The sequence below is a fragment of the Mesoplodon bidens genome (genome assembly GCF_964165515.1).
Source record: "Mesoplodon bidens genome assembly, chromosome: 2".
NCBI lineage: Eukaryota > Metazoa > Chordata > Mammalia > Artiodactyla > Ziphiidae > Mesoplodon > Mesoplodon bidens.
Window position 1 is genome coordinate 85457921 of NC_138177.1, and position 24544 is coordinate 85482464.

Sequence of the window (24544 nt, forward strand, 5' to 3'; positions counted from 1 at the left end):
ACCCACACGTGTCCTTAGCCCACCTGATCCTCAATAACCAGGGGGAGAAGGTAGGTGGAGTGGAGCACAATTCCAGAGGAGGCTGGGTGGCATGGAGGAGGAGAACAAGGCCTCAGAGTCAGCAGACGGGAGTCCAAATCCAGACCTGGTCGATCACTCTGAGACCCTAGGTGATTACTTAACCTCTGTGATCCTCAATATGGCAATAATTGTGGGTTCCTGCCAGGAATGTTGTATGAACGAAATGAATTAAGTACAGTATGATAAGTACCCAGCATGGTCTCTACAAACAAGCAGATGCTCCATATCTGTCAGTCCCCTTCTCTCTTGACTTTGGCTTTCATCACGAACATAGGGAGAGAAAGTGGAAGCAACATCAAAATCCCGGCCAGAGTGTGCGTGCTCAGTTGGTTCTTCTAACTCCGCAAGGCAATGGTTCTCAGCCCCTAAGACTTCCCTACAGGGCTTGTTAAAACATGGAGTGCCAGGTCCCACCCCCTGTGAGGGTGGGCCCAATAATTTGCATTTCTGGCAAGTTCCAAGTTCTGCTGCTGTGTCAGACCTTTTTAGAGCGCTATCCAGTTTTCTTAAACCATCTAAATTTGGGTGAGGTCCCTTCTTGCTAAAACTCAGCTCTGCGGCGTGCCTGAGGTGCGTAGGAAAAAGTGGAGGGTAATGGTGAGCAAGTGTTCCAGGTGGATCAGCGTGGCTTTGATCCATTGGAACTTTGTTTGCACCTAACAAAGGAGAAGAGGCCCTTCTATGATCCTAACGTTTGCTTGGCAACACTGATATTGAATGACTTTCGTCATACTCCATGTCACAGAGGCTCCAGTAGGGTCTTGTCCAGGGCAGCCTCGGAATCTCCTCGTTTGCCTTACGTTACAAACCGAGCATACAGAAGAATCACCTGGGAAGCCTGTCAATCATTCGCACACGTAGGTCCCACCCTCAGAGATCCTGACTCTGTAGAGCTGGGGCGCAGCTCAGGAGTCAAGTCCCCACCTCCCCAAGTGAGTCCAACTCAGGAGACCTCCAGACCACACCCTGAGCCACAACTTATGAGGCTCCACCCTGAGCTGTTGCCCACATGGACACTGCCGGACAGACCCGAGGCTGAGGTTATGCAAGGGCCCACACCCGTCCTTTTCACCGCCTTCTAACCAGGTGCACCCCACGAAGCTGAGTTGCTCATTAATTCAACAAATATTGGTGAGCCTGTGTTATTTATTTACCAGGCACTGTGCTCAGTCCCGGGAATATAGTGGTGAGTAAAATACGGGACAGGGACCAGGGTAAGGTAAGCAAGGCACCAAGAGGGCAGAATGTATGGAAGCATTCGCTCTTGTAGGCATGCGTGAGTGAAGCTAAGAATGAGGGCCTCCACCGCCTTTGCTTTTGCACCCTGGGCACTTTGGTTTACTCTGCCCTAGTCCTGGCCCTGGCAAAACAGACCCAGTCCCTGTCCTTTGGGAACACACAGTTTAGAGCAGGGGCTGTGGCTTTGGAGGAAGCGGCCTGAAGGATGAGAGGACACCTGCCGTGTGAAGAGTTGGGAAAAGAATGATCAAGCAGAGGGAGATGAATGTGCAAAGTCCCGGGGGCACAGCTGAGGAGCTGAAAGAGCCTGAGGGGCTAATGCGTAGTGAGGAGGGCTGAGGCAGGGGGAGGGAGAAGGGTTGGACCCTGATCATGTAGGGTCCTGTAGGTCTTGGGAATGGTTTTTGGCTTTTATTCTACCACAGGGGGAAGCCACTGGAGGGTTTCAGACAGAGGAGTGACATGGTCCATCTTACAGTTTTGGAAGTGCTTTCTGGCTGCTGTATGGAAAGTGGGGCAGGAGAACAAAGGGAAACAGGGGGCCTGTTAGGAGGCTGTGGCATGTGAGCAAGTGAGACGGGACTTTGCCCTCTGTGTGGCACTGGAGGTGGAGAGAGGTGGGTAGACTCAAGATTGAATTGAGATAGAATTGACAGGGCTTGGTGTTGAACTAAATGCAAAGGAGCAAGGAGGGCAGGCATCAATGACGAGGTCTTGTTTCTGCCTGGAGAAACTGGATGGATGGAGTGGCCATTTCCTGAGTTGGAGAAAATAAGAGGAAAACGTAAACAGAAGAAGCTCAGAGTTCACCCTGAGCATCTGAGAAGTTTGAATTTCTGTGAGATGTCCAGGATGGGATGTCATGTTGGACATACGAGGCTGGAGTCTAGAGGAGAGGTCGGTGAAGGCGCCATAAATTCGGGGGTCACGAGCATGGAGATGGGTGTCAACGTCGTGGGTGAGTGAGGAGAGAATGAGTGTTTAGAACCCACTGCTTAGCGGTAGGGACGGGAGGAGGATCCAGCAGGGACCGGAACGTAGCTGCAGAGGTGGGAGGAGAACTGAACAAAGAGAATGCTTTATGAGCAGCATGGGCAACTCCATGAAAGGCTGCAAAGAGGATCTTCGGAGAACAGCCTCATCACAGCAAGACCCAGAGGTCTGGAGCATCTGGAGACAGGTGAAAACCTAAACCTTCAGGTCAGCAAAGATATGAAGAAGCTAAAGCCCCCATCACTGGTGGTTCAAGCACGTGCCCTCGTCTGGCACCAAAGCCCTGCCTGTTGGCAGCCCTGGGGCACCTGTTTGCAGAAATGTTCCTCCGCTGTCCTAGGAGACTTGCCCCACTGGGACCAGGGCAGCTTCCCTCCTGCTGAGAGCCCTGCGGCCACAGCCCTGCTCGGGCAGAGAGCAGATCGCTCACCGCTGAGTTGCCCGCCCTGTCCGGGGGAAACTGACAGCTGTTTGACAGCCACGCAGCAGGACAACTTGAGGCAAGAAATGAAGACAGATTCTCATCATTAAGTTCATTAACTCCGCTCTGTCATTAGTGAAGATGCCCATGGATGGAGCAGGGCGGGGGTGAAGTCCTCGACCCTGGCCTCTCACAGACAAGCACCCATGGTGCAGACTTCTTGACTTGACCAGGCATTGCCTCCGTCTCTTCTAGAACTTCCCCAAACTCTGCTCTCCTCAGACTCCTTCCAGCCCCTAATAGCTCCTCTCCCTCTCTACCCACTTTTTAAAAAGTCATTAGGAAGAGATCTGTACCTCCCAGTGTGATTCTGACTCATGGATATTTGCCCAAAAGTAATGGTGCGTGTGAAACGCTAAACCTCTTTTCAAGGGCAGGTTCCCAAAGGAGAGGCTGTGAAAAAGTTTTCCTAAATAAAACCATCTGTTTCCCTGAAGATGTTCAGATAGAGAAACATTTGTCTCCCACTGATGTGCTATAGTGTCTCAAGGGGTCCCCCGGGACCAAACCCACTGCAAGGGTCTCCCTCACCTCCCTGCTCCCTGTGAGCTGGAGGGCCTCCTTCTCCATGGGCCGGGCCGGGTCCCAGGCTTTCAGTGTCCACAACACAGGCTGCAACCGGAGCGTATGGAGTTCGTTTAAGGCGCCTCCATTCTGCTAGATCATTTATTCATAACGCTGCAATGCCCTTGGGGCAGAAAACACTTGAGAGGAAAAGCAGGCATGAAGTCAGAAAAAATAGAAGCTGCCCCAGCTCCCAGCAGGGAGCCCGAGCTGCACAACAGACACAGCCCGCCCTTCTACCCCGGCCACCCCCAGCCCTGCAAGCCCAGGCCCGAGGAGGAGCAGGGAACAGCCCGGGGCTCACAGCCGGAGCCCCCTCCTGGCACCCTGGGAGAAGCACCCACCCCCTCTGCTCCCCTCCCCCAGCAGAGAGTTGATTCAGCCATGCGGGCACGGGGCAGCCGGGGTGCCAGTCTCCGCCCTCCTCCACTGCATCCCCTTCGGCCAGTGGGTCACCAGATCCTGCTGATTTCGTCCCAGATGTGCCTTGCCGGGCTTCAAGGCGTTTGTAACTCCTGTCCCCTAGGCCATTAGAGCCAGGGGCCATGGGAGACACCGCAAGTCTGACCAGAGGAGTGAGAGGAGGTGACCCAAGAGGAGGGAACAGGACAGCTGGGCTGGAAAGAGGAGTGTTGTCCAGGACAGCCAGGGGGAGGGAGAGGTTATTTCAGGCAGTGGAAAGAACAGGGCGAAGGCACGAAGGTACAAAAGAACCTGCAGGGTTTGGGAGGGGCAGTTACAGGGAGGGAAGATGCTGTAGTGCCTGAAACTGGGGGCTCTCGAGCCTGGCTGCCTGGGGTCACATCCCAGCTCTGCCATGTAGTAGCTGTGGGCTGGGCCAGAGGCACAGCCTCACTGCACATCAGGGTCCCCATGGAGAAAATGCAGATAACCATAAGGCTTTTGTGAAATTTATATGGCTCGGTACGTATGAGCGCTTAGGACAGGACAGCCCATAATAGGGCACCTGGACCACAATGGTTGGTAAGAAAGGCAAGGGCCAAATCATGAAGAAACCTGAATGCCACACGATGCTGTGGGTAAGTGATTTTCAAGCTGACTCCTAGAAGCTCCAAGGAGGGGTTGAAGGTAGGAGCTCTGGGTGCTTTGTCTCTAAGCCACTTTTCATCCGTTGTGTATATTTGGACTTCTAATGATGTTTCATTTGAAGAAGAGTTTTCCAGTTACAAAACAGGTATGGAATGGGGAGCCACTGAAGGATTCTGAGCAGGAGAATGACCCCCTGCTTATAGCAAGGAGTGTAGATCAGAGGGGTTGGCGGGGGTCAGCGGGGGAGGGAGTCAGAAAGCTGGGAGGTCCAGGCAAGAGCTGGTGCGGGTCAGAACTAAGGCGGTGCAGGCGGGAGGGGAAGAGAGGGCCTCGGAGTCTGGGACTCTTAGGTACAGAACAGCATGGCGGGGTAACGGACTGGGTGTGGAGGCTGCAGGAGGGCGAGGAAGCTACGATCCCTCTGGCTTCCACTCTTCCCCCGGCCATCCATTTTCTGCAAGGCTGCTGAGGTCCTGCTTTTCAGAGGGGAGAAAATCCAAACATCTTTCAGGGCCTCTGAAACCTGGCCCTGTCTCTCTAACCCGGGGCTCCCCAGCACAGCGCCTGTCAGCCACTCCCGTGGCGGTCCTCACTGTCTCCTCCTGGCAGGCCACCTCCCCCCGTCAGCTCAGACAGGCTTCCTGACCCCTCTGTCTAAATTGCCCCCCCCCCCGACCCCGCCATTCGCTACCCTCTGTCCCGGCCCTGGTTCACCCAGCGCCTTCGGATACTCTCTTGCTTACTTTATTTTTGTCTCCCTCCTCCGGAATATAAGCTCCTGGAGGTGCTGGGACTCTGTCTGTCTCACCACTACAGTCTCCCCATATTTGGGAACCTTTAGTAGGCGGGTGACGAATGAATGACACACGTGAAGATGGTTTCTCGTGTGGCGGTCTGGGTGGAGGGTGGTAAGGTGGGCTGAGAGGGAACTGGGGCAGAAGACACCTGCAGGGTCAAGGGCAAGCTGCTGGGTGTGGGCCCTGAGGCAGACACGGTGGGCCCTGCCCTGTTCACAGCCTTGTCTGGGCTGCTTTTGCCCACCCCGCGTCCACGTTGCCCTCTAGCCATGGGGGACCTCCGCGCCTGCCCCCTGTGTCTTTATGCGCCCGCCGACCCCCTGCTTGGAATGTGCTTGCTTGTTTCTTACGCTGTCGTCTCCTTTCACTCACCTCGCCGGATCCTATCAAGTATCACCCGCTCTGGGAAGCCCACCCTGAAATCCCTCGTAGAGTTTATTCTTCCCTCCTCCACCTCCTACATCTGTCCACACCTCTCTTACAGTGCTCACTGATCAAGCCAGATACCACTGCTTACCCACGTGCCTTTCTCTCCCCTGCCCCTGCACCAAGACTGTGAACTCTTGATAACAATAGTCATTATAGTTATGATAATTATAACAGCAGCTAATGCTTCCTGAGCGCTTACTCTGTGCCAGGCACTATGCTAAGTGCTTTACACAAATTACCTCATTTAATCTTTACAGTCCTAAGAGGTAGATACTGTTATTAGCCCCATTTCACAGATTAGAAAACCAAGACCATGAGAGGATTAAAGTAAACCACACTCCTCATAAACGCCAGAGCTGGAACCTGGACCCACATCAGCCTGACCCCAAATCCATAGGCTCAACCATTCCTTCATCAAGCCAGCATTTCCTGAGCTCTTACTGTGAATCAGGCCCTGGGCTAGACGTGGGGGGTTGATGATGAGTAACACCAAACCCTATCCCTGCTCCCAAAGAGCCCACCATCTAATGAGGACACAGCATTCATCATATAAGCCCCACAATCAAGGTACAGGTTATGGTCGTGGTGGGGGCTCTGAAGAGGTCTGGGGGGCTGTGGGAGCAGTCCTGGCATCCAGCCTCCACATCTGATTCACCTCTAACCCCACTTGCAAGCCCCAGGCCTACACATAGGGATTGCTCACTGGCCGTTTCTTTACCCATTGGAGGCAAACTCGCTTCCACCCCATCTCTCTTCCAGCCCCGCAGCCCCAGGATAACTTAACAGCACTTCCTGCCGAGTGCTTCAGAGATCCTTTTACTCTCCTGTGGCTTTTCTGAAAGTGTAGCGGATGCTTCTCTGCTGATGATGGGAAATTCAGGCAAGCCACTTAATGATTAAGAGACTAGAAGTGTTCTCTAAGAGATGGGGAAGTGTCGTTCTTGTTTCGCTCAGCCTGGATTCCCAAGAGGGACGCTGAGGCATTGACGCTGCTCATTGCCTATTTAGGAGGAAGAAGGCTAACCCTGGAGAAGAACAAAGAACACTTGGGGGGCATTAGGAACCGAAGGAATGAGTGTCTTTGAATTTCAAAACAAAGTTGCTAGATACCTTGAGGTGGGTAATAAACAGATACCAGTTAAGCATCCTTGGGCCATCTCAATTGATGATGCCTGACGTTGGATTTTCCAGTTTGAATGCTTGGTTTTTATGGCTGGCAGGGACCTTAAAACTACAACATCTAGTGCAACGCCCTCATCTTTACAGACCAAAGCCCAGAGATGTGAAATGATAAGCCCGACGTCTCTGGGCTAGTTAGTATTGGAGGGACTAATGCCCAAGTCTCCTGACTTGTGGTTCACTGCTCTTTCCAGGGCAGTCCATGGATAGGAATTTTTTTTCTATGCCTAGGGCTGTGTGAGTGCATCAAGGAGAGAGAAGTGCTTTAATGAGCTGTTGCAGATGGGCAGCTGGGGACAGCAAGGGCAGTGTGGTGCAATAGATGGGCCTTTAGAAATCTTCCTGCCCAGACACCTCGATACTGCAGCCAGGGGAGAGTGCTACTATAACGGGCGGCAATGTAGCTGGACAGGCTGTATGCATGTAAGGACAGACTGCTCCAGGAGCCGACATCCTGGCTGCAGGGCTACCCCCTGCAAGCATTAGCCAAGACGCTTACCAGCTGCTACTGGGCTCAGACCCACCCTGTCAGCCCCTGGGTTAGCAGTCGAGAGGGGCAACTTGGATTCTGCTGCTTTCTGGACAGCAGTGACCTCCCCAGCAGCAGGGAGCTCATTACCAGTCAGGGGCCCTATGGCGGCCTCCCCTGACAGAGGGTGAAGATGAAAGCAATAATACACTGGCTGTTCTGAAGCCCCTGGTCACCCCTGGTTTTATTAAAGCCAAAGTCGCAAACATCCCTAATGAGGATAAAAGGCTGGCAAGGTGCACAGGATCTGGGGCTGAAACCCCCTGAGAAAGGGGGTGGTGCCGAGAGAACCCAGAAAGCCTGCCCATGGGGTCAAGCTGGGCCCGGCTTTGCAGAGAGGAAGGTGGCGACCAGGAGATGCTGACTCTGTTTGCTTAGCTCCATCTATTTACTCAAAAGTAACCCATTTATTTTCCTTTATCAAATAACCCGTCCTCTCCTGCCTACGTGTGCAGGGGAATTAATTCCCACCTTGATCCACGGAGCCAAGAGCAGCTATCTTGCCATCAGGTCCAGTGAGGCCCAATCACCCACAGCAGAAGGTCCTGGACTGGGCTTCAGGCCCCCCGGCCCCAGTTTCCTCTCTGCGTCCAAGTCGTAGGGGGATATTGGCTCACTCCCTTTGCCTGTCCGGGCCCAACGATGGAGGGTGGAGCTCACTGTTCAGTGCAGAGACCAGGATGGGGGTGGGGGTTCCAAAAAACCAATCAGCTCACAACTCCTGCGACAAGACAGCCTTCGAAGGCTCCAGAGTAGCCATGTGGGGAACCAGTGACAGCAGCCTTTTGCTCACCCCTCACGGGGGGCCCAGGAGCTTCCAGATTCCTTACCAGGGCCCTAACGTGATCCGGGCATGTGTGTAGCTCCTCTTGTGCTATCGGGCACCCCTGAAGCACAGCAGGTGTAAAGCAAAGACCCTGCCCCTAAGGGGTCTCCAGTCCCTGGACGGCATGGGAGGGCCCAGCTGCAGCAAGGCAGGGACTCGGTAACACCTGTGAGCAGCTCAGGGACAGAAAGTGCCGCAGGGGTGTAGGGGAGATATGCTCTGTGTGGGCTGGACCCTGGGCGAGGATCCCCGGGAGGGGCATGGCCCTGGGCCCTACAAGACGCATGGGATTGTCCAAGCAAAGATAAGAGGAGGAGGCATTTTGGCCAAAGGGACCAAAGGTATACCAGCCAGTTGGAGCAGAGGGTTGGCACAGAGGAACAGAGAGAAATAATCAGGTGAGGAGGGAAGACAGGACCCAGTTGTTGAGGGTTCGGAATGCAAGCTGGGAAGATGGGCCTTGATTCCAGGAGCCGAACAAGGGGAGCCACTGAGAGCGTGCGAGCAGCAGCGCTGGCCTATGAAAGGCTTAACTTCACCAAATAGTCATTTCCTCCTGTGTGCAGTAGGAATACTAAGATCACCTACTTCACAGGGCTGTGGTGAGACTCAACGGAGATAATTTAGCAAAGGATTTGGCGCCTGGTACGCATGCAATAACCTTGGTTCTTAGCCCTGTTATTGAGTCTGAAAGGGTTTCTCTAAGGCTGGGCAGGATTGGAGAATTACAAGGAAATAAAGGGAGCTGGGGACCTCCTTGTACCTCGGTGCCCCCGCCAGAGATGGAACATTCAGCCAGGTGCACTGCTGACCCGACCCCTGCTGCATGAGGGGACAGTCATACACCCACAGCGCCTGTCATGGGCCACTTCCTGTGTCTCCCTGAGGGAGAGGGAGATCCTGGTGCCTTCTTTTAACCGGTTATACCCCACTAAACATGGTGCCTCTAGCAGGTTCTCAGCAAATACAAACAGAAGAACAGGTGAAGTTGTGGTCTAAGGTCTAGAGGAGCCAGGGTTACCTTGAGATGCTCCCTAGGTGGGCTGGGAGGGCGTTGCTCTCCTAAGGGTCAGAGTCCAGCTGTGTCTCCCACCAGCCACGCAAGCCTGGTCGGGACTTTACACCCAAGTTTAAACACTGAGTTCTTCTCTGTGAGATGGAGGGAATAATGACAATGCACCCTGCCTTGCACAGTGGCTGTGAGCCTCAGAGGTGGAGCTGCCCGTCACAGAAGAGCTTCGTGGGGCACAGGAGCTCGTGGGTGTTGGTCTTGGCTCTTGTGCTGGGGTGGGGGTGTGGGGGTAGCTCTCTCTACGCTGTGTCCAGCTCTGCCCCAGCCAGACACCACCCTTCCACCCCTCACACCCACCCCCAATACCCCCGCCCCCTCCCCCTCTTCACCCAGGGAGCCGGGAGGATTCACCTGCTACTCCTGGGATTTGATTCACCAGTGGGTTAAGAAAGGACAAATCCGGGGCTTCCCTGGTGGCACAGTGGTTGAGAGTTCACCTGCCAATGCAGGGGACACGGGTTCGTGCCCCGGTCCGGGAGGATCCCACATGCCACGGAGCGGCTGGGCCCGTGAGCCATGGCCACTGGGCCTGCGCGTCCGGACCCTGTGCTCCGCAACGTGAGAGGCCCTGGGCTAGGAAAAGGGTGGGTATCAGTGCCACCTAGGGGAGAGCATTGAGACCACAGGCTCTGGAAGGGGTGGCGGGTTATTCTCCAGGTGAGGCCAAGTATCAGGGGTCTCTTGGAGTCCCCAGTAGAGGGTGGTTCTTTGTGAGGAGAAGGGACAAGAACCTTGGAGCCACCCTTGACTGCTCTCTTTCTCAAAAGTCACCTCCTCCAGGAGGCCTCCCCGGCTAGCCTGTCTAAAATTTCAACAACTATGGCCTCACCCATGAGCATTTCATATCCTGTTTCCCTGCCTTATTTTTTTCTCCTTGATCCTTTTTACCAACTTACTTACCATCTTTCTTTGCCCTATTAAAATGTAAGCTCCATTAGAGCAGCGATTTTTGTCTATTTTGTTCTTTTCCATATCTCCAGCACCCAGAGCAACACCTGGCACATAGCAGGTGCTCAATTACTACTTGTTGACTGACTGAATGAGTGAACAAATGGATATCTGCATCTGAAATCAGAGCCAGCCCAAACCCCGACCTCCTCTTCTTCTACCCTGGGTCTGGGAGATTTAAGAGAGGAAACACCTCCATGTCTTAGAGCCCCACGTCAGCCTCAGAGCCTGAGGGAGAGGTTTTGCAGTGACAGCGCCCTCCTCCACCAGGCGTGGCACAGGAAGAGGAGGCAGTCCAGCAGGGTGCTGTTTAATTCAACAGCTGGACACGCTTACCATCTTTGACGTTTTCCTATTCCCTGTTGCTCAGAAACTTCCTAGGATTGGGATCCCTGGTCATGATGATTCTAGGGGCAGGAGAGGCAGCAGAGTGTGAGCTCCATGCGGGGTTCACTTCTGAAGCATGACCACATTTAAGGACAAAGCAGATCCAAGACCTGGCACAAACTTGGAATGACGAGTCTACGTCTTCTTGCTCAGCACCATATCCTGGGCAGGTCCTGATTCCCTGTGCTTCCACACTGAAGCCTGGAAGTTGGAGGGCTAGATGTGTTTCAGGAGAGGCAAGGAAGCTGCCAAAGCAGAGGGACTCACAAAGAATGACTGAGCTGAGAGCTAGAACCAGATATGTGGGGAGAGGGGACCCCTGATGGCCAGAGTGGGTCTTGTACAGAATACTGTCATGACCCCAGGCCAGGCAGGGTGGGGAGTCAAGGGGTCCAGTGACTGAGAAGGGTAAGTTGCAGAATAGGGCTGGGCCCCAAAAGGCCTGGTGGTCTGGAGGCTGCAGTCAAAGGGCATAGGTAGGGCAGGTGAGGCCAAAGCAGGAGGGGGAGGACCAGGACCAGAGTCTGATCAGAGCTCAGAGGAATACTGAAGGGGACAAATTCTGCTGAAGAGCCAACGTTGTTATCATTGCCTTTTGTACCCAGTTACTCTCAGCATAGAGGCCAGAACGTCAGACCTTAAAGACATAGCACTCTCCCTCAGAGAGCCTTCTCCTGGGCTCCGGAGTGGCCCTGCAGCTGCACTGGAGCTGTGTGCCCTTCATCTGCTCTCTTGTCTGCTTCTTTGCAGGAAAGCGTGGATTTGGGAGAGATCATGTTCTCCCTCTGCTACCTGCCCACAGCAGGCAGGCTCACCCTCACTGTGATCAAATGTCGGAACCTCAAGGCGATGGACATCACAGGCTACTCAGGTACCTCTCCTACCCAAGTGCTTGCCAAGTGGCCTCCCAGTGGCCTAGGTATTAGGATGTGGAAAGATGTTCAGAGAGAAGGGGTAAGAATTGTCAGTATTCTTTGAACAGGAGCACAGCCCTTCAGGCAAATGGCCTGGCTTTGAATTCCAGTTCTGCCACTTCCTTGTGGTGTAATGCTTTGGTTTCCTGATCTGAAAAAAAACAAAAAACAAAAAACAAAAAACTTACACAGGTTGCTTTAAGGATAAACGAGTTAATTCATGTAAATGCTTAGAGATGTGCCAGACACATAATAAGCAGTCAGTAGATATTAGCTATTACTATCATTCTTTCTCTTTGAGGATGGAGAGAATAAGAAGCAAATAAATAGGTGAAAAAAATTAAGGAACATCTTTCTAGTTTGTGTGAGGCCTCAGGGCTTCCAAGGGTTATGTCAAGTTTGAGTGTCTTAAGTGTTTGGAGGTCCACGCAGCGACGGCAGCCCTGCAGAGTGAGTCAAAGGAACAGAGGCGCTGAAAAGCAAAGTGCACTTGTATTTGAGGTTTTCCTGCAGGGCTCTGGGCCTCTGTCTCAGCACCAGGAGAGCTGCTAGGTGCAGCAGGAGAAAGAAGAAGTCCTGTTCTAGCAACCGAGGAGATGCCTGTTTGGATGCAGCCTCAGAGCCTGCAGGCTGGACCCGGTGTCAGAGGTTTGATCCTTTTCCACGATTCTGCAAGTCATTGTCAGAGAAGGTTTTTGAGTTTTGATATAACAGAGGAGTCCTAGGAGCCTCCTTCCCCGTGTCGGCTCCCATTAGCCCAAGGGATGGCGTAGAGCATCCCAAAGAGCAGGCACGTAGGACAGCCTGGGCTGCACTCAGTAGCAAATGCAGGGAAAGGCTTGGCTTGTTTCCCTAGACCCCTACCCGAGAGACTCTTCTGGAGATTCCAGTTAGCAATATAAATCCACTCCAGAGGTGCCTCTGAACTTGGCTGGGAGTATATGGAAGATTTGTCCTTTTACTCATTAATTATTTCCTTAGTGTAATCCCAGTTGCCATAAAGAGGTGACCGTCTAGCTGAAAACATCTGGGCCCAGGCCCAACCTGGTGCATTTGGAAGAAGATGAGATACTAGGCCTTGAAATAGGAGGTTTCAGGGAAGGGTGGTCAAGAAACGCTGAAGTAAGGTGTGTCTGTTGTGGCTTTGAATCCCTCAGAGCCTCTGCTCCCAGCCCGCACTGTCTCTCTGCAACACTCATACCTTCCAGGCCAAAAGCTGCCCCAGATAGCACCTGACCTCATGCCTCTAGCGCCTGCCCTGATGCCTCTCCTTCCACTGAAGCTACCACCACACATCAGGAGGTGGTGAGGAGCTTAAAGAGCCTCTTCTGACACGTGCAAAACTCTTAGGCAGCGGCAAGCTGGCTTCCTCCAAAAATACAACCAATGTAGATTTCATTTTAATATCAAAATAAGTGTGTGCAGGGACAGAAATTCACTGAGGACTCTCAAGACTGCTGAAGGAAATAGGATTTTGCTACCCAAGTCCCCACACTATCTTCTCTGGTGTAATTAAATTGATGTGCTAGAGAGAGAGCTTACAGCGAAGCCACCAAGGTAATCGTAAAGGCTGTTCCACATCAGAGGGTTGGGGGTGAGAGACTTTTCTCACGCTAAGTTCTAACCTTCCTCTCATGATTGCCTCTCTTTTCTACCTGGGTTTGGAATCTGGTATTAAATCTCAGCTTGATTCTGAAAATTCAGCGGTCCTTTTTTTGCTCGGGATTTCTATTTTGTTCATTGAGGTGAGCAAGTGTCTGGGACAGTTCATGGAACACAATAAGCATTGAATAAGTATATATTGAATGATGAATGAATGAATGAATTTATAGGATAAAGAACTTTGTCAGAGGGTGATGCAGTGAGGACACACCTGCCAGGGGCCTCTCAAACTAGATCTCCTGTTTTGGAGGATAAGTTTGAGGTTGCCTTCAGCCCGGACTGCTTTGATGTTGGACCAAACTAGGGAGTGGATGGAGCTCATTAATTGCCTATTCTTGATTCATATGACTTTGACCTCTAAAACAAAGGATCTTCCTATTCTCCTCGATCTAAACTAGTCGTGAATCAATTCTTTAAGCCTATCCACTAGAACCATGACAATAAAAAATAATACAAAATAATAATAAGGATCAGTGTACCCCAAAGGGATGGTGAGTGAGTAAACACACCCATCTCCGCCACATCTGGTCCGTACTGCTTTGAGTCTAGTGGTTACAAATGTAAACTTTGGAGTCAGACCTAAGTTGAAATCTTAGGCAAGTTTCTTAATCTCTCAAACCTCAATTTCCCTATCTATAAGAGGGGGATGATGAATATTTTATAGGGTTGACATGAAGTTTAAACGACATGATACGTGTAAATCTCTTAGCGTGGTGCCTGGCACATACTGCATGCTGAATTACGATGGCCTTCATGACAAGGAGGCTGAAACACACTGCTGGTCATTGTGCCCCCTCCCTCAGCTACATAAACATCATTGGCTGCTGGAGAGGAAAGGGCCTCAAAGGTCGTCTGGAGCCAGCATTCCATTAGAAGCACAGGCTTCTGCCCTAGAGCAAAAACCCTAAGGAACAGTCTTCTCTCTGCTTAGCCTCTTGGATGATGGTGAGAGTATGGGTTCCTTCAAGGGAAACGCCCACTGGATTTTATAAATTAGATACGCCTCATACGAGTGAATAGAGGTGGGCAAGGAAGCTGAGAATCTCCCAGCTAATCATCAGGCATTTGCCTAGTGGCCCGTGGGACAGGTGGCTTTGTCACATCTTTCCAAGCTTGGCGACATGGAGGTTTGCTCCGCTGTGGGCGTGTATGGAAATAGGCATGTCAGGGGGTGAGGCAGCACTTGGGCAGCCTCAAGCCTGAAGACGCTTCCCAAGGCAATGTTCACACTTCAGGAGCATAGAGGTTGCCAAGTTAACAACAGGTCTCAGAGGTAGCTACCCACCCATCTGCTTGGACCTCAACACTGTCCGGGGCGTATCCATAGAGAATGGAGACTGCGGACACGAGAAAGCTATCTCACAGCAGTTCTAGGAACCCCTCCTTCCTTTTTACTGAACATCCTCCTGAGAGAGAACCCTTGCAAATGGGTCGTCAGAGACAGCAGGGTGGTTAAACACCTCATGGTCTCCCCAGGTCCCCCATAAACCCAAGTGCCCCCATGGCTAAGGCACAGCTGCTGCTGTCGTGTTGGTGAGTCCGTAGCACATGTGGGCATCTACAGAACTGCCTTTAAGGCTTGAGTTTCTGATCCCATGTCACGGCTTTCTGTAGCTTCCCCAAAGCTGTGCACCTCTTCTGCCACCTGAACAATTCCCCAGGGAGCATGAGCTCCTCGTTGGGTACTTGGGTGCCCAGGAGATAGAGCCATACGCCTGTCAATGAGGATCTGGGAACGGCTGCTTGGTCCGCACCTCCTGACAGAGTCACAGGAGCTCTGGCTTCTGGGCAAGCAGGTGTCTCAGCACATCAGTGTCTCAAAAGCTGTTATTACTTGTGAGTTGTCCTCCTGTTTCTTGAGTTGTGCAGCATAAATAACAATTATGATGGTGACTGAGACACCTGAGCGATGAGATACAATCCGTGTCACTTCACTTGGGTGAGGAGAAAATTTCAGGGTAGGAAGCTGACCATGAAATACCCATTCAGAAAACTAAAGAAGAGACAAGGATGGGAGGTGCATGGGAGGTCAGTAAAAAGACATCTCCTCGAGGGCTAGAGAGATTCCAAGATCCCACTGAGAGATGAAATGGCAGCCAGCCACCCTGAGTCCCAGGAGGCTGCCTCACTCACTCCCCCGGCCACGACCCCCTCCTCCTCCACTGCCCAGAGTGGGCAGGAAAGAGCTTCCAGGGAGGCAGAGAGCAGGGCTCCTACCCCGTCCCTGATGCCAGCTGAAAATGAGCTTGATGGGACAATGAGACCCATAATCCTGTCCTCAGGTAGGGAGGACCGGACAAGCATCGTGACTGTCGCTGTTCATTTACTCTGTCTTATTGCTACTCCTTGGGTGTCATCGATTCTATTTTTACCCACTTTATGCTTTGGTTAATAATGCTGACAAGACCCCCCAGAGAAAAGGCTCCAAGTAGGTGAAAGGAACAGAGTGACTTTGTTCAGCTTCCCCACCCGTTGGAGCCAGCCAGCCACCACGGAGCTGAGATTTAGGGCCGTGAACTGCATACCCATGGGCAAGTATCCTGTCTGATTTGGGGCCAGCTTCCCCATTAGTGAAAGTCTGTTAAGCACTCTCCTAAGAAGCCTGAGGTCACTAAAGACTGTTTATTAAGCACAGAGCATCCGCAGAGACAGGTGTGCTACATAAATACAAGGTGGTTTAATTATTTTAACAACCCACTGATGCCATCTGAGAATAACAGTAGGTCTGGGGCTTCCATCCTTCTGCTGCACATGATGTTTAAGGACATCTGTTTAACACGCTCCCTTCCCTTCTCACTGCCCCCGCTGGCACAGATCCATACGTCAAAGTGTCCCTGCTTTGTGACGGGCGGAGACTGAAGAAGAAGAAAACCACCATAAAGAAGAACACCCTCAACCCCGTCTACAATGAGGCCATCATCTTTGACATTCCCCCAGAGAATATGGATCAAGTCAGCCTGCTCATCTCGGTTATGGATTATGATCGGTAGGTACAGGTCCCTGAGGGCCACGATTCCCTGCCTTTCGTCCCCACCTCAGTGCAGCACAGGGCTCTTTGACCTTGGACCTTGTGGTTCATGGCTCAGACACTCATTGGTCTCAAATCTGGCTCCACCCAAGGAGGGTACAGGAGTTTGAGGAAAAGCATGGATTCCCCGCCAAAGTAGAAGCTCAAGCTTCACTTCCCAATGGGCTCATTTCCATCAGGGGCTGCCCCACCCATCAATTTCCCTGAATTCACCCCCCGACTATTCCCATTCCTCCATCTGGCATCTGTCCTTTAGAATCCCGCCCACCCCCCCACCCCCCGTCCTCTCCATTTCCACTGCTGCTACCACTCCCACTTGGGGATGTCTGTGCAGCCTCCTAGCTGACCCCTGCCTTCATCACTTCCTGCCTCAACCCAGCCAACATACCAAGGCACACCTTCCTAAAAGACCACTTTGTTCCTGGGCCTGCCCCTCTCCAGAACCATCAGTAGCTCCTGCTGTCCGTACAAGCTCTTCCCCTGGACTCTCAAGACCTTCCAGATCTGGAGCCAGCATATCCATCCAACTTGATTTCCCCCACCTTGTATGTGTTTCTTCTCTACCACTTTCCAAATCCTGCATCCCCATCAAGGCTGGCTCAAACACATTCTCCAACTACTTCAGCCACTGTGACTCCTTCTCTCCAGGTGTCACTTTCACTGAAGGAGAAAAAAAACATGCAGTAAAGCCTCAATCCAGGATCTTTAGCACAAGTTCCCGGACATAGTAGATGCTGGGTGAACAAATATGAGTGATGATTGATGTTCTTGCTGAGTGAATAAATCCCATCACAGCCGCTAGGTATGGAGAAATGGTACTCAGAGCAGGTTGATTTATTTCCCAATAGGGCTAATGTCTCAAGTGCTCGCTGAGTCAAATAAAGGAAGAGACTTAAACTCTCCCACTCCCCAAAGTCAGGCCACCTGCGCACCATTCCTGAGATTCCAAACAAGTTTAGAACCTTTTGCTCATCTGTCTGTGTCCAATGTCCACCCAAGGAGTCTGGGCAGCATTTCACTGCCACTGGCACCCTGAGGCCCTGCCAAGCATCTGTTTACAGAGCTCAGTATTCTGAGTTAGACCTGGGGGGCTGAGACCCAAACCGCGGGACTTCCCTTTCTGAGAGCATGTCTGGTCACTGATGCCAGGCCCTTTGTTTCTCCCTTAGAGTGGGCCACAACGAGATCATAGGAGTCTGTCGTGTGGGGGTCAGTGCCGAAGGCCTGGGCAGGGACCACTGGAACGAGATGCTGGCATACCCGCGGAAGCCCATTGCACACTGGCACTCCTTGGTGGAGGTAAAGAAATCCTTCAGAGAGGTGGGTGAGGTCGCGCTTGGCCCTTGGCATGTTTGCTGCATGGCAGCGTGGGCTGGAGAATGGCAGTTGGCTGCTGCGAGACCTCGCCTTTGTGGGTCCTTGGGGGGCACTGTGGGGGGGGATACACGCTTCTCACCCAGGGTGTAACAGGCAGAAAGGAAATGGGGGAAGATGGTGGGAAACTGCTTGACAAAAAGCTTTTGATGTTGAGTATATTGAAAGTGACACTGAGTTCAAAACAGAAAAGAAAAACTTGGAGGAAGCCTTCCCAGCAGCTCACTGTGCCAGGCCCGGAATGCTTCCACGAAGCCCCTGAGCCAAGTCAGTCCTTTCAGAGAGAGCCCCAAGAGGGTGAGATCAGAACTTGGCAAGAAATTCTACCCCTGTCGAAGCAGTAAGTTCCCTGAGGCTCTAGCCAGACAGTCCTGGGGCAGTTCTCGCCATGTGGATGGAGCTGGCCAGAGAGAGGATCCTACCCTCGTGAATGTTGCTTCTCCCCAACGTTGGAGAAGAGAGTGTGGCTTCAAGGTGGCCCAGTTTCCAGCCGGATCCTAACAGAGACGTAATGGACACAGCACTGCCTGGGAGTCCCAAGACTTGGGCTCTAGCCCTGGACCTTTCCAACTTGCAGCATAATCTTGAGCTAGTTATTGCTCTCTCAGCTGCAAAGAAATTGTTCCTTCCGGTGACACAAGTCTGCCCCACCTCCACCAAACAGCACCAATTTAAGATCCTGCTGTTTATCACCTTGGTGGTCTTCCGGCCGGCTTTTTCTTAAATGGTTTGGGACATGGGGGTAGCCAAGCAAGTTTTAAACCTCATCTTATTACTTCCACCCATATCCTAGAAAGCCAGGTGATCATTCACTCATTTTAATAGTTTTCCAGCCAGGAAGTCTAGAGAGTTGTATAAAAATTGGAAAATCTACTAATAAAAAAAAATAAGCCACATGGCCCCTCAGCTTAAAAACAGCGTAACCCCTTCCCCATGTTCTATGACACAGAAAAGGTGTGGGCAGCAAACCCAGAGAATCTGCCATCTCCTCTTCCCTCTCAGGGTGGTCAAGCCTGTTGGCACCTGTTGCCAGCAGTATGAGGCTTCACATTTCTGTCTGGTGTTTGCCTTGATTTTACCACAGCTGTGGAGTTTTAATGAGTGAGGCCAGTCCCTCAGCTCCTGGGCTCCCCTTTCTTCCAGAAGGCCCTCTCTGCAGGGTGTGGGTGAGGTATGCACAACCAGCCTGCACCTACACAGGAGGCAGCCAGTGGGCATCCAGTTCCTCACCGACTGCAGGGCTGATTCAGTCTAGGGAGGGGGTGTGGCACCCCTCCTTTTAAAATCCTTTGCAGATATTTAAGGATAGAATAAGTATACTAAAACGTTCAGGATGGCATGGGGCAGGGGCAAGGAATGGGAGCTGAGAGGCCTCCGATGGGCTGCAGGGCCTCAGGCACCTCACTGCCCCACCTGGTCTTCAGTTTCCTGGTTGGTAAAATGAGGGGGTGGGCTCCTCCCATCTCAGCTTTTCTAGGAAACTCTGGCCCAAAATGACAGAACGACAGGTGGCAGGTGAGCCCACATCTTGCATTGCCTTTCTGACCTTGAAGCTGCAATAATCCATTGCTGTTACCGGGTTAGTCTGGCCACACAGACTGGAGTAATCAGCCAACAGTGGCTGGAGATGGGGCTGAGGTGCAGGGTAGCACAGAGGGGCTGGGGCTCGGCCCCAGCATCAACTCTCCATGATGAATACCACCTAATTAAGCCAAATAATTGATTTCAAGTCCTGTTTCTTTGAGAACTCCGACTCACTGGTCCAGACTACAAAAGAAAGATAAAGTAGAACCAAACCCTTGAAAATGAATATTTGATGAGACAGAAAAGGGAAAGTAACAGTATATGGAAAACGAAAAGAGAATAAATTGATTCATATCCTTTGGGTTTACTTTTTTCTTGACTTCGCACACCAAGTTCCCGAGACTTTCCCTTCCCCCACTCCCTGGCCTTCCATTTTCTGCTCAGCTGATCATTTCTCTGTATGAAGAAGCTGAAAATGACATTCATTTTGGCAACTTAGGATTTCTTCAGTACAAATTTGTAAAAATGTGTACCTACACTTTTTAGCATCCATAGTTTAAGTACCTTTATAGAGATGCATCTAAAAACCCACTAGGATAATATTAAGTAAACCCTCTTTGTGTTCATGTGATGCATTGTACTTGAACATTTATCATCTCAATCATCCTTAGAGCTCCTGCCTTCTTTTTGGTCCTGTTCAGGACACTGAGCAAGAACCTTGCTCTTGGAACTTGTTTCTCCCGTTTGTATAATACATACAAAAATCTTATTCTCCCACTCCTGGGAAGATAAATGGCATCATATCTAGAAAGCACTATATTTATATTCCACCTTTCTTAGAGGAGTTTCAAGTGCTGTGATCATTTCTTTTTTGTTGTTTTTTTTTTTGTGGTACGTGGGCCTCTCACTGTTGTGGCCTCTCCCGTTGCGGAGCACAAGCTCTGGATGCGCAGGCTCAGTGGCCATGGCTCACGGGCCCAGCCACTCCGCGGCATGTGGGATCTTCCCAGACTGGGGCACGAACCCATGTCCCCTGCATCGGCAGGCGGACTTCCAGCCACTGCGCCACCGCACCACCAGGGAAGCCCTCATTTCTTCTTTATTAATGAGAACAGAGAGCACCATACTGGCTTATTTGTTTGGAGTTTTAAAATTAGGTTGAAGGAACAAATTAACTGAAAAGGTATTTTTCCCTGCTGGGATTTTTTCATGAATAAAAATTGATTAAGCCACAGTGAGCATCCTTCCCCAGCAGAGGCTGTGGCCTCTTTCCTCTCAGCACTCCTGCCCAATGCTACGTGCTGTCGCTGTCACCACACACACAGCCCACGTTGACCAGCGATCTTCTCCAAGGCGGTTTACTACGAAGGGTCAAATTCAGATCATCTGCCAGAGATTTTATATCTCTGTTGGAATGTCACACATTTCAGAACAATAAAAGATCTCACTGGACCACAGCCGCCCTTGAATAATCATCCTCATTGGTGTCCCGGGGACCAATTCATTGCTATTTCAGAGCCACCATGATAAGCCTGCAGGAACCATTCATCTTCCCATTGTCCAGGAACCCCATTTCCTCCCTCTGTTTCCTCTTCACAGGAAAAATCAGGGGCTGGCAGGGGAGCCAGTGTGCCTTCTTCATTTGTCCTGGATAAACAATTATGCTCCGTGTGACTTCTCTTTGAGCTATTATATAAAGGAAAAAAGATGTACTCTGTGTAGCCGTTTCTTTTTTTCCTCCTCTGAGCTGGCCTATCAATCAGGTTGTTTAAGAGTCATGCTTACCCAGGGGAGAAGCCAATAATTACAATGTACCTTTCACAGAGGTTAAAGATTGTAACAGAAAAAGCAGATGTTCTAAAATGAAGATCTGTTAAATGAAAGCATTAGTAATCATCTTATGTCACCTTCTGGTTAAGAAACACTTGAGTCAGAAGTCACAGTGGGCTCAAAAACCAGGCATTTATTTATGTAAAATATTTCACCAGGGAAACCTTCGGTTGTGATTTCACTCACGTGGATGCTGCAAGCAGAGAGACTGCCACCGGAGTTAGGAGTAAGTACCTGGTATGGCACCAAAGAGGTTAGGTTTCTCATTCCATTGTGTGTCTCCTTCTTCTCCTGATGTGGCCAGGTGCAAAGGTGGCCACAGGATGGAGCGGAGGGAACACTGAGTGTGGATGGAGTTAGGAGACCTGGCCTCAGATCCTGGCTCTGTTCCTAACTAGCTGTGCATTGACTCCTCTGCGTCTTGGTTTTCTTATCTGCAAGAACAAAAGAGCTAGCCTGGATGATCCCCCAGGCCTGCCTTCGGGTTTCGCATGCTAAGATTGCTCAGGCCCAGGTCACGTTATGGTGGTCATCAATACCTGCCTGTCCAGCCTTTGATTACTTATCTGCAGGTTGGCCTGTCCAGTGGGTACTAAGGGACCATGAAGGACCGAGCCTGGGGACAGGTAACAGAGGCTTTCCTAAGAGCCAGGAACATGAAGGCAGTCAGCAGGTCTGGGTCTCTCCTCTGCGTTGTGGGTTCCCACAGGAGATGCTGGAAGGGAAGGTCTAATCCTTAAGTGGCTCTGCTGTGTCTAGAAAGGGCTGTGTTGTGAGGTGGGGGGTGGAGAAGGGACCACATCCTTCCCCATCCTACCCCTACACATAACACAAAGGTGTAGTCCACTTCTCAGCCCCATCACTCCACATGGAGACCCCAAAAGCCCATGAGAAGCAAAAGGGGCTGCACTTCAGGTTCAGAAAGGCCATCTCACCCACGTACCTGACTTCTCTTCCTGAAGCCTTGTCCCGCAGGCACCTAGGAGAGTATTGCGTCTCCTCTGCTCACAGAAAGGATGGAGTGATCAGTGGACACTGACTTGCTTTGAAGTTATACAGTCACCAGACGGCTCTAGAATATTCACAGGGTCAGATCCTTGTCCAGAAAACATTGCTCCAGCTCTGCCTGGCTTTTCAATGTAAAGAAGGGTTCGATGGCCCAAGCACGGGTCATCCACCCCCAGCCCTCTCCTCACTCCATTACACCTCATTACATTACCATCTTCACAGAGGGGTTAGAGTCGGGCTGAGGGGGTGGCAGCCTGTGAGACAGGAGAGGGAGGAAAAGAAAGGTGGAGGCACCCGAAAGGGCAGGGGGCTGCCATCTCCTCCTGAAGGCCCCCGGGAAGCACTCAGACTGAAGAGGAGAGCCCAGCGCTGAAGCAAGATCAGGGCTTTAGCTGTACGAACAGCTCCCAGACAAATTGCTAAGAATTCGTGATTGCAGGATCTTGGCAGTAAGGGCATACTCTGCAGACGGCCTCTTTCGCTGCTAACAAAATCCGATTTTCAGCGTGAAAAATGGCTGAAGCATTCAGAAATGGTCCAGTCATAGCACCTCATTAACTAACACGCACGCACGCACGTGCGCGCGCACACACACACCTGCACGCATGCATTCCACACGCTAAAGAAAGCTTTCATTATCTCTGCAGCAGGTCTTTTCTAAAAATCAGGTCTTCCAAACTAGAAGCTCGAAAGCTGGTCTCCTTACGTTTTTGCATGGCTAACAGCAAAATTCATGAAAGCTTATGAAAAGCTGGGAAAAGGTGAATTCAGTGCATGGGCCGGATGAGTTTCAAAAGTTGAAATGTACATTCCCTTGGCAACGGGTAAACATCTTTTTCTCCTCTCCCCAGTGGCAGGGCCGAGCCGCCAGCTTCGACAGTGAGAGCTCGTCCCCGTCTCCGAGACCACCTCCGACACCCTGAGCTGCATGGCGGCCGGGCCACACCAACGAGACTCAGCAGGGTTCTTTTTGCACTTGTTCAACCATCTAAACACAGTGTTGTGCAGCAGCAGCGGTAGGGGCAGTGCCTCTCATTCCAGAGTCTTAGCTGCCCCATGTAGGTCAAGGCTGAGAAAATTGTCATGTGGTCAGATCTGCCTTAGTCTTTTCTGTCTCCCAAGGTGATGTTTTTCTGGTTCTTTCACTTTTTATGGATCTGCTGTCAGGAAGAAAAGAAGAGAAAAAAAAAAAAAGAGGGGAGAGCCCTGACATTGGTTCTATTAAATACCATGTAACATAGTCGTCTTTGAGGGGGAGGTGGTTTGAGTTTCTGAAATTTTGTGTCTCCACTGACCTCCGTAACCCCAGAGGAGAGGGAAGTGGGATGGGCAATGGCTACTTTGTTAAGTGGGCTTCGGGAAGGTGCAAATCTGGCGAAGAGCCTTTACAAAGGCTACTACTTACGACTCTTAGAAGCTCTTTGCTGATGTGACATGAACCGAGATGTGGACTCCTGGCCCCATGTTGAAATTGGGAGCATTCCGAGCTATCTGTGAACCTTCAGCTGGTCGTGCAGGGCTCCTTGCTCCCAGTCCTCATGAATTGAACATGCCTTGATTCCTCATGGGAACTGAGTCACTTTCTTTAGGAATGATTCTGTTGAAACGAACATGCCCTATGTTTTCTGGCGCACCACAGTTAATGACCATATTTGTTTGAAAACAAGATCTTTGTTCTCAAAAATAATGTTCATTGTGAAAAAAAAAAGGAAGCACATATGTTCTGGAGTGATTTCTGCGTTATACATAGCTTTATAGTTCCATGAAGTATCAAGCAACTGTTTAAAATGCCTGAAGAGATCAAAGAAAAAACTACATAAAATGTTCTTTTCTGAATGGGAAGTTTTGAAATCCAAGGAATAGGTGTAGTCAATCTTTTTATGAACAGTACCTTCTTGATTAAAACCAAGTCAGCTTAAGTCTATTTCAGCCCCCTTGGCGCTAGGACAATGTTCATCTTAAACTTTAGTTCTATAGATTATTAAGGACTTCAGTGTTTGTTTCAGTGATAGTGAAGGATTTTTTTTTCTTTAGATCTCTACCGTAGGTCAAATTCAGTTTAGGAAAAAAGAATGTTTGAACTATTCTGTATTGTAATCGTACATTTCTGTTGAGTTAATAGTGGCCTTCCCACCAACCCCCTAGAACTAGATTGAGTTGTTCTGTCTCAGTCTGTATAGCCCTGGTAGGTGTGTGGGTGGGTTTTCACTTCAGTCTGTGGCTGTGAAATGCCAATTTCCAGAGCTGTGTGTGTGACTGGCAAGTGGCAAGTCTGCTGAAGAAGCGCTTCCTTCAACCATGGCAGGTCAAGAACGTAAAAACTGTTCACACACCTTGTGTCTCACTCTTTACATATGTCACATGCTTTAGGAGCAGCAATTCAATAAAGTAACTCTTGTTTTAAGCCAAGTTATCAGGTTTCTGTGCTGATATAACTTTGGGTAGTGTCTCCTAAGTCCTAAAAATGACCAGATTGGGCAGGAGGTAACAGGATATTGTGGCAAAAGAAGTTTTCCTCTTAAAAAAATGTAGATAAACTGAGAATTCACCCTGTACTGAGCTTTAGGCTAGGGGCTAATGTGTCATTGGTGTAAAGATAAGTTTTCTCCCCAAATGTCTTGTGACTGAC

General features: G+C 50.8%; 1 protein-coding gene across 1 annotated transcript in view; it reads left to right on the top strand.

Annotated features, from left to right (window-relative positions):
- SYT6 (synaptotagmin 6) overlaps positions 1 to 22895 on the top strand; it is a 58787-nt gene extending 35892 nt beyond the window's left edge. Inside the window, exons 4-7 of the mRNA XM_081222599.1 lie at positions 11326 to 11446; positions 15966 to 16137; positions 17349 to 17499; positions 22767 to 22895. Coding sequence (XP_081078725.1) covers positions 11326 to 11446; positions 15966 to 16137; positions 17349 to 17499; positions 22767 to 22838 — 516 coding nt within the window. The 3' untranslated portion in view covers positions 22839 to 22895. The remainder of the gene's footprint in view (positions 1 to 11325; positions 11447 to 15965; positions 16138 to 17348; positions 17500 to 22766) is intronic.
- The last annotated feature ends 1649 nt before the right edge of the window (positions 22896 to 24544 follow it).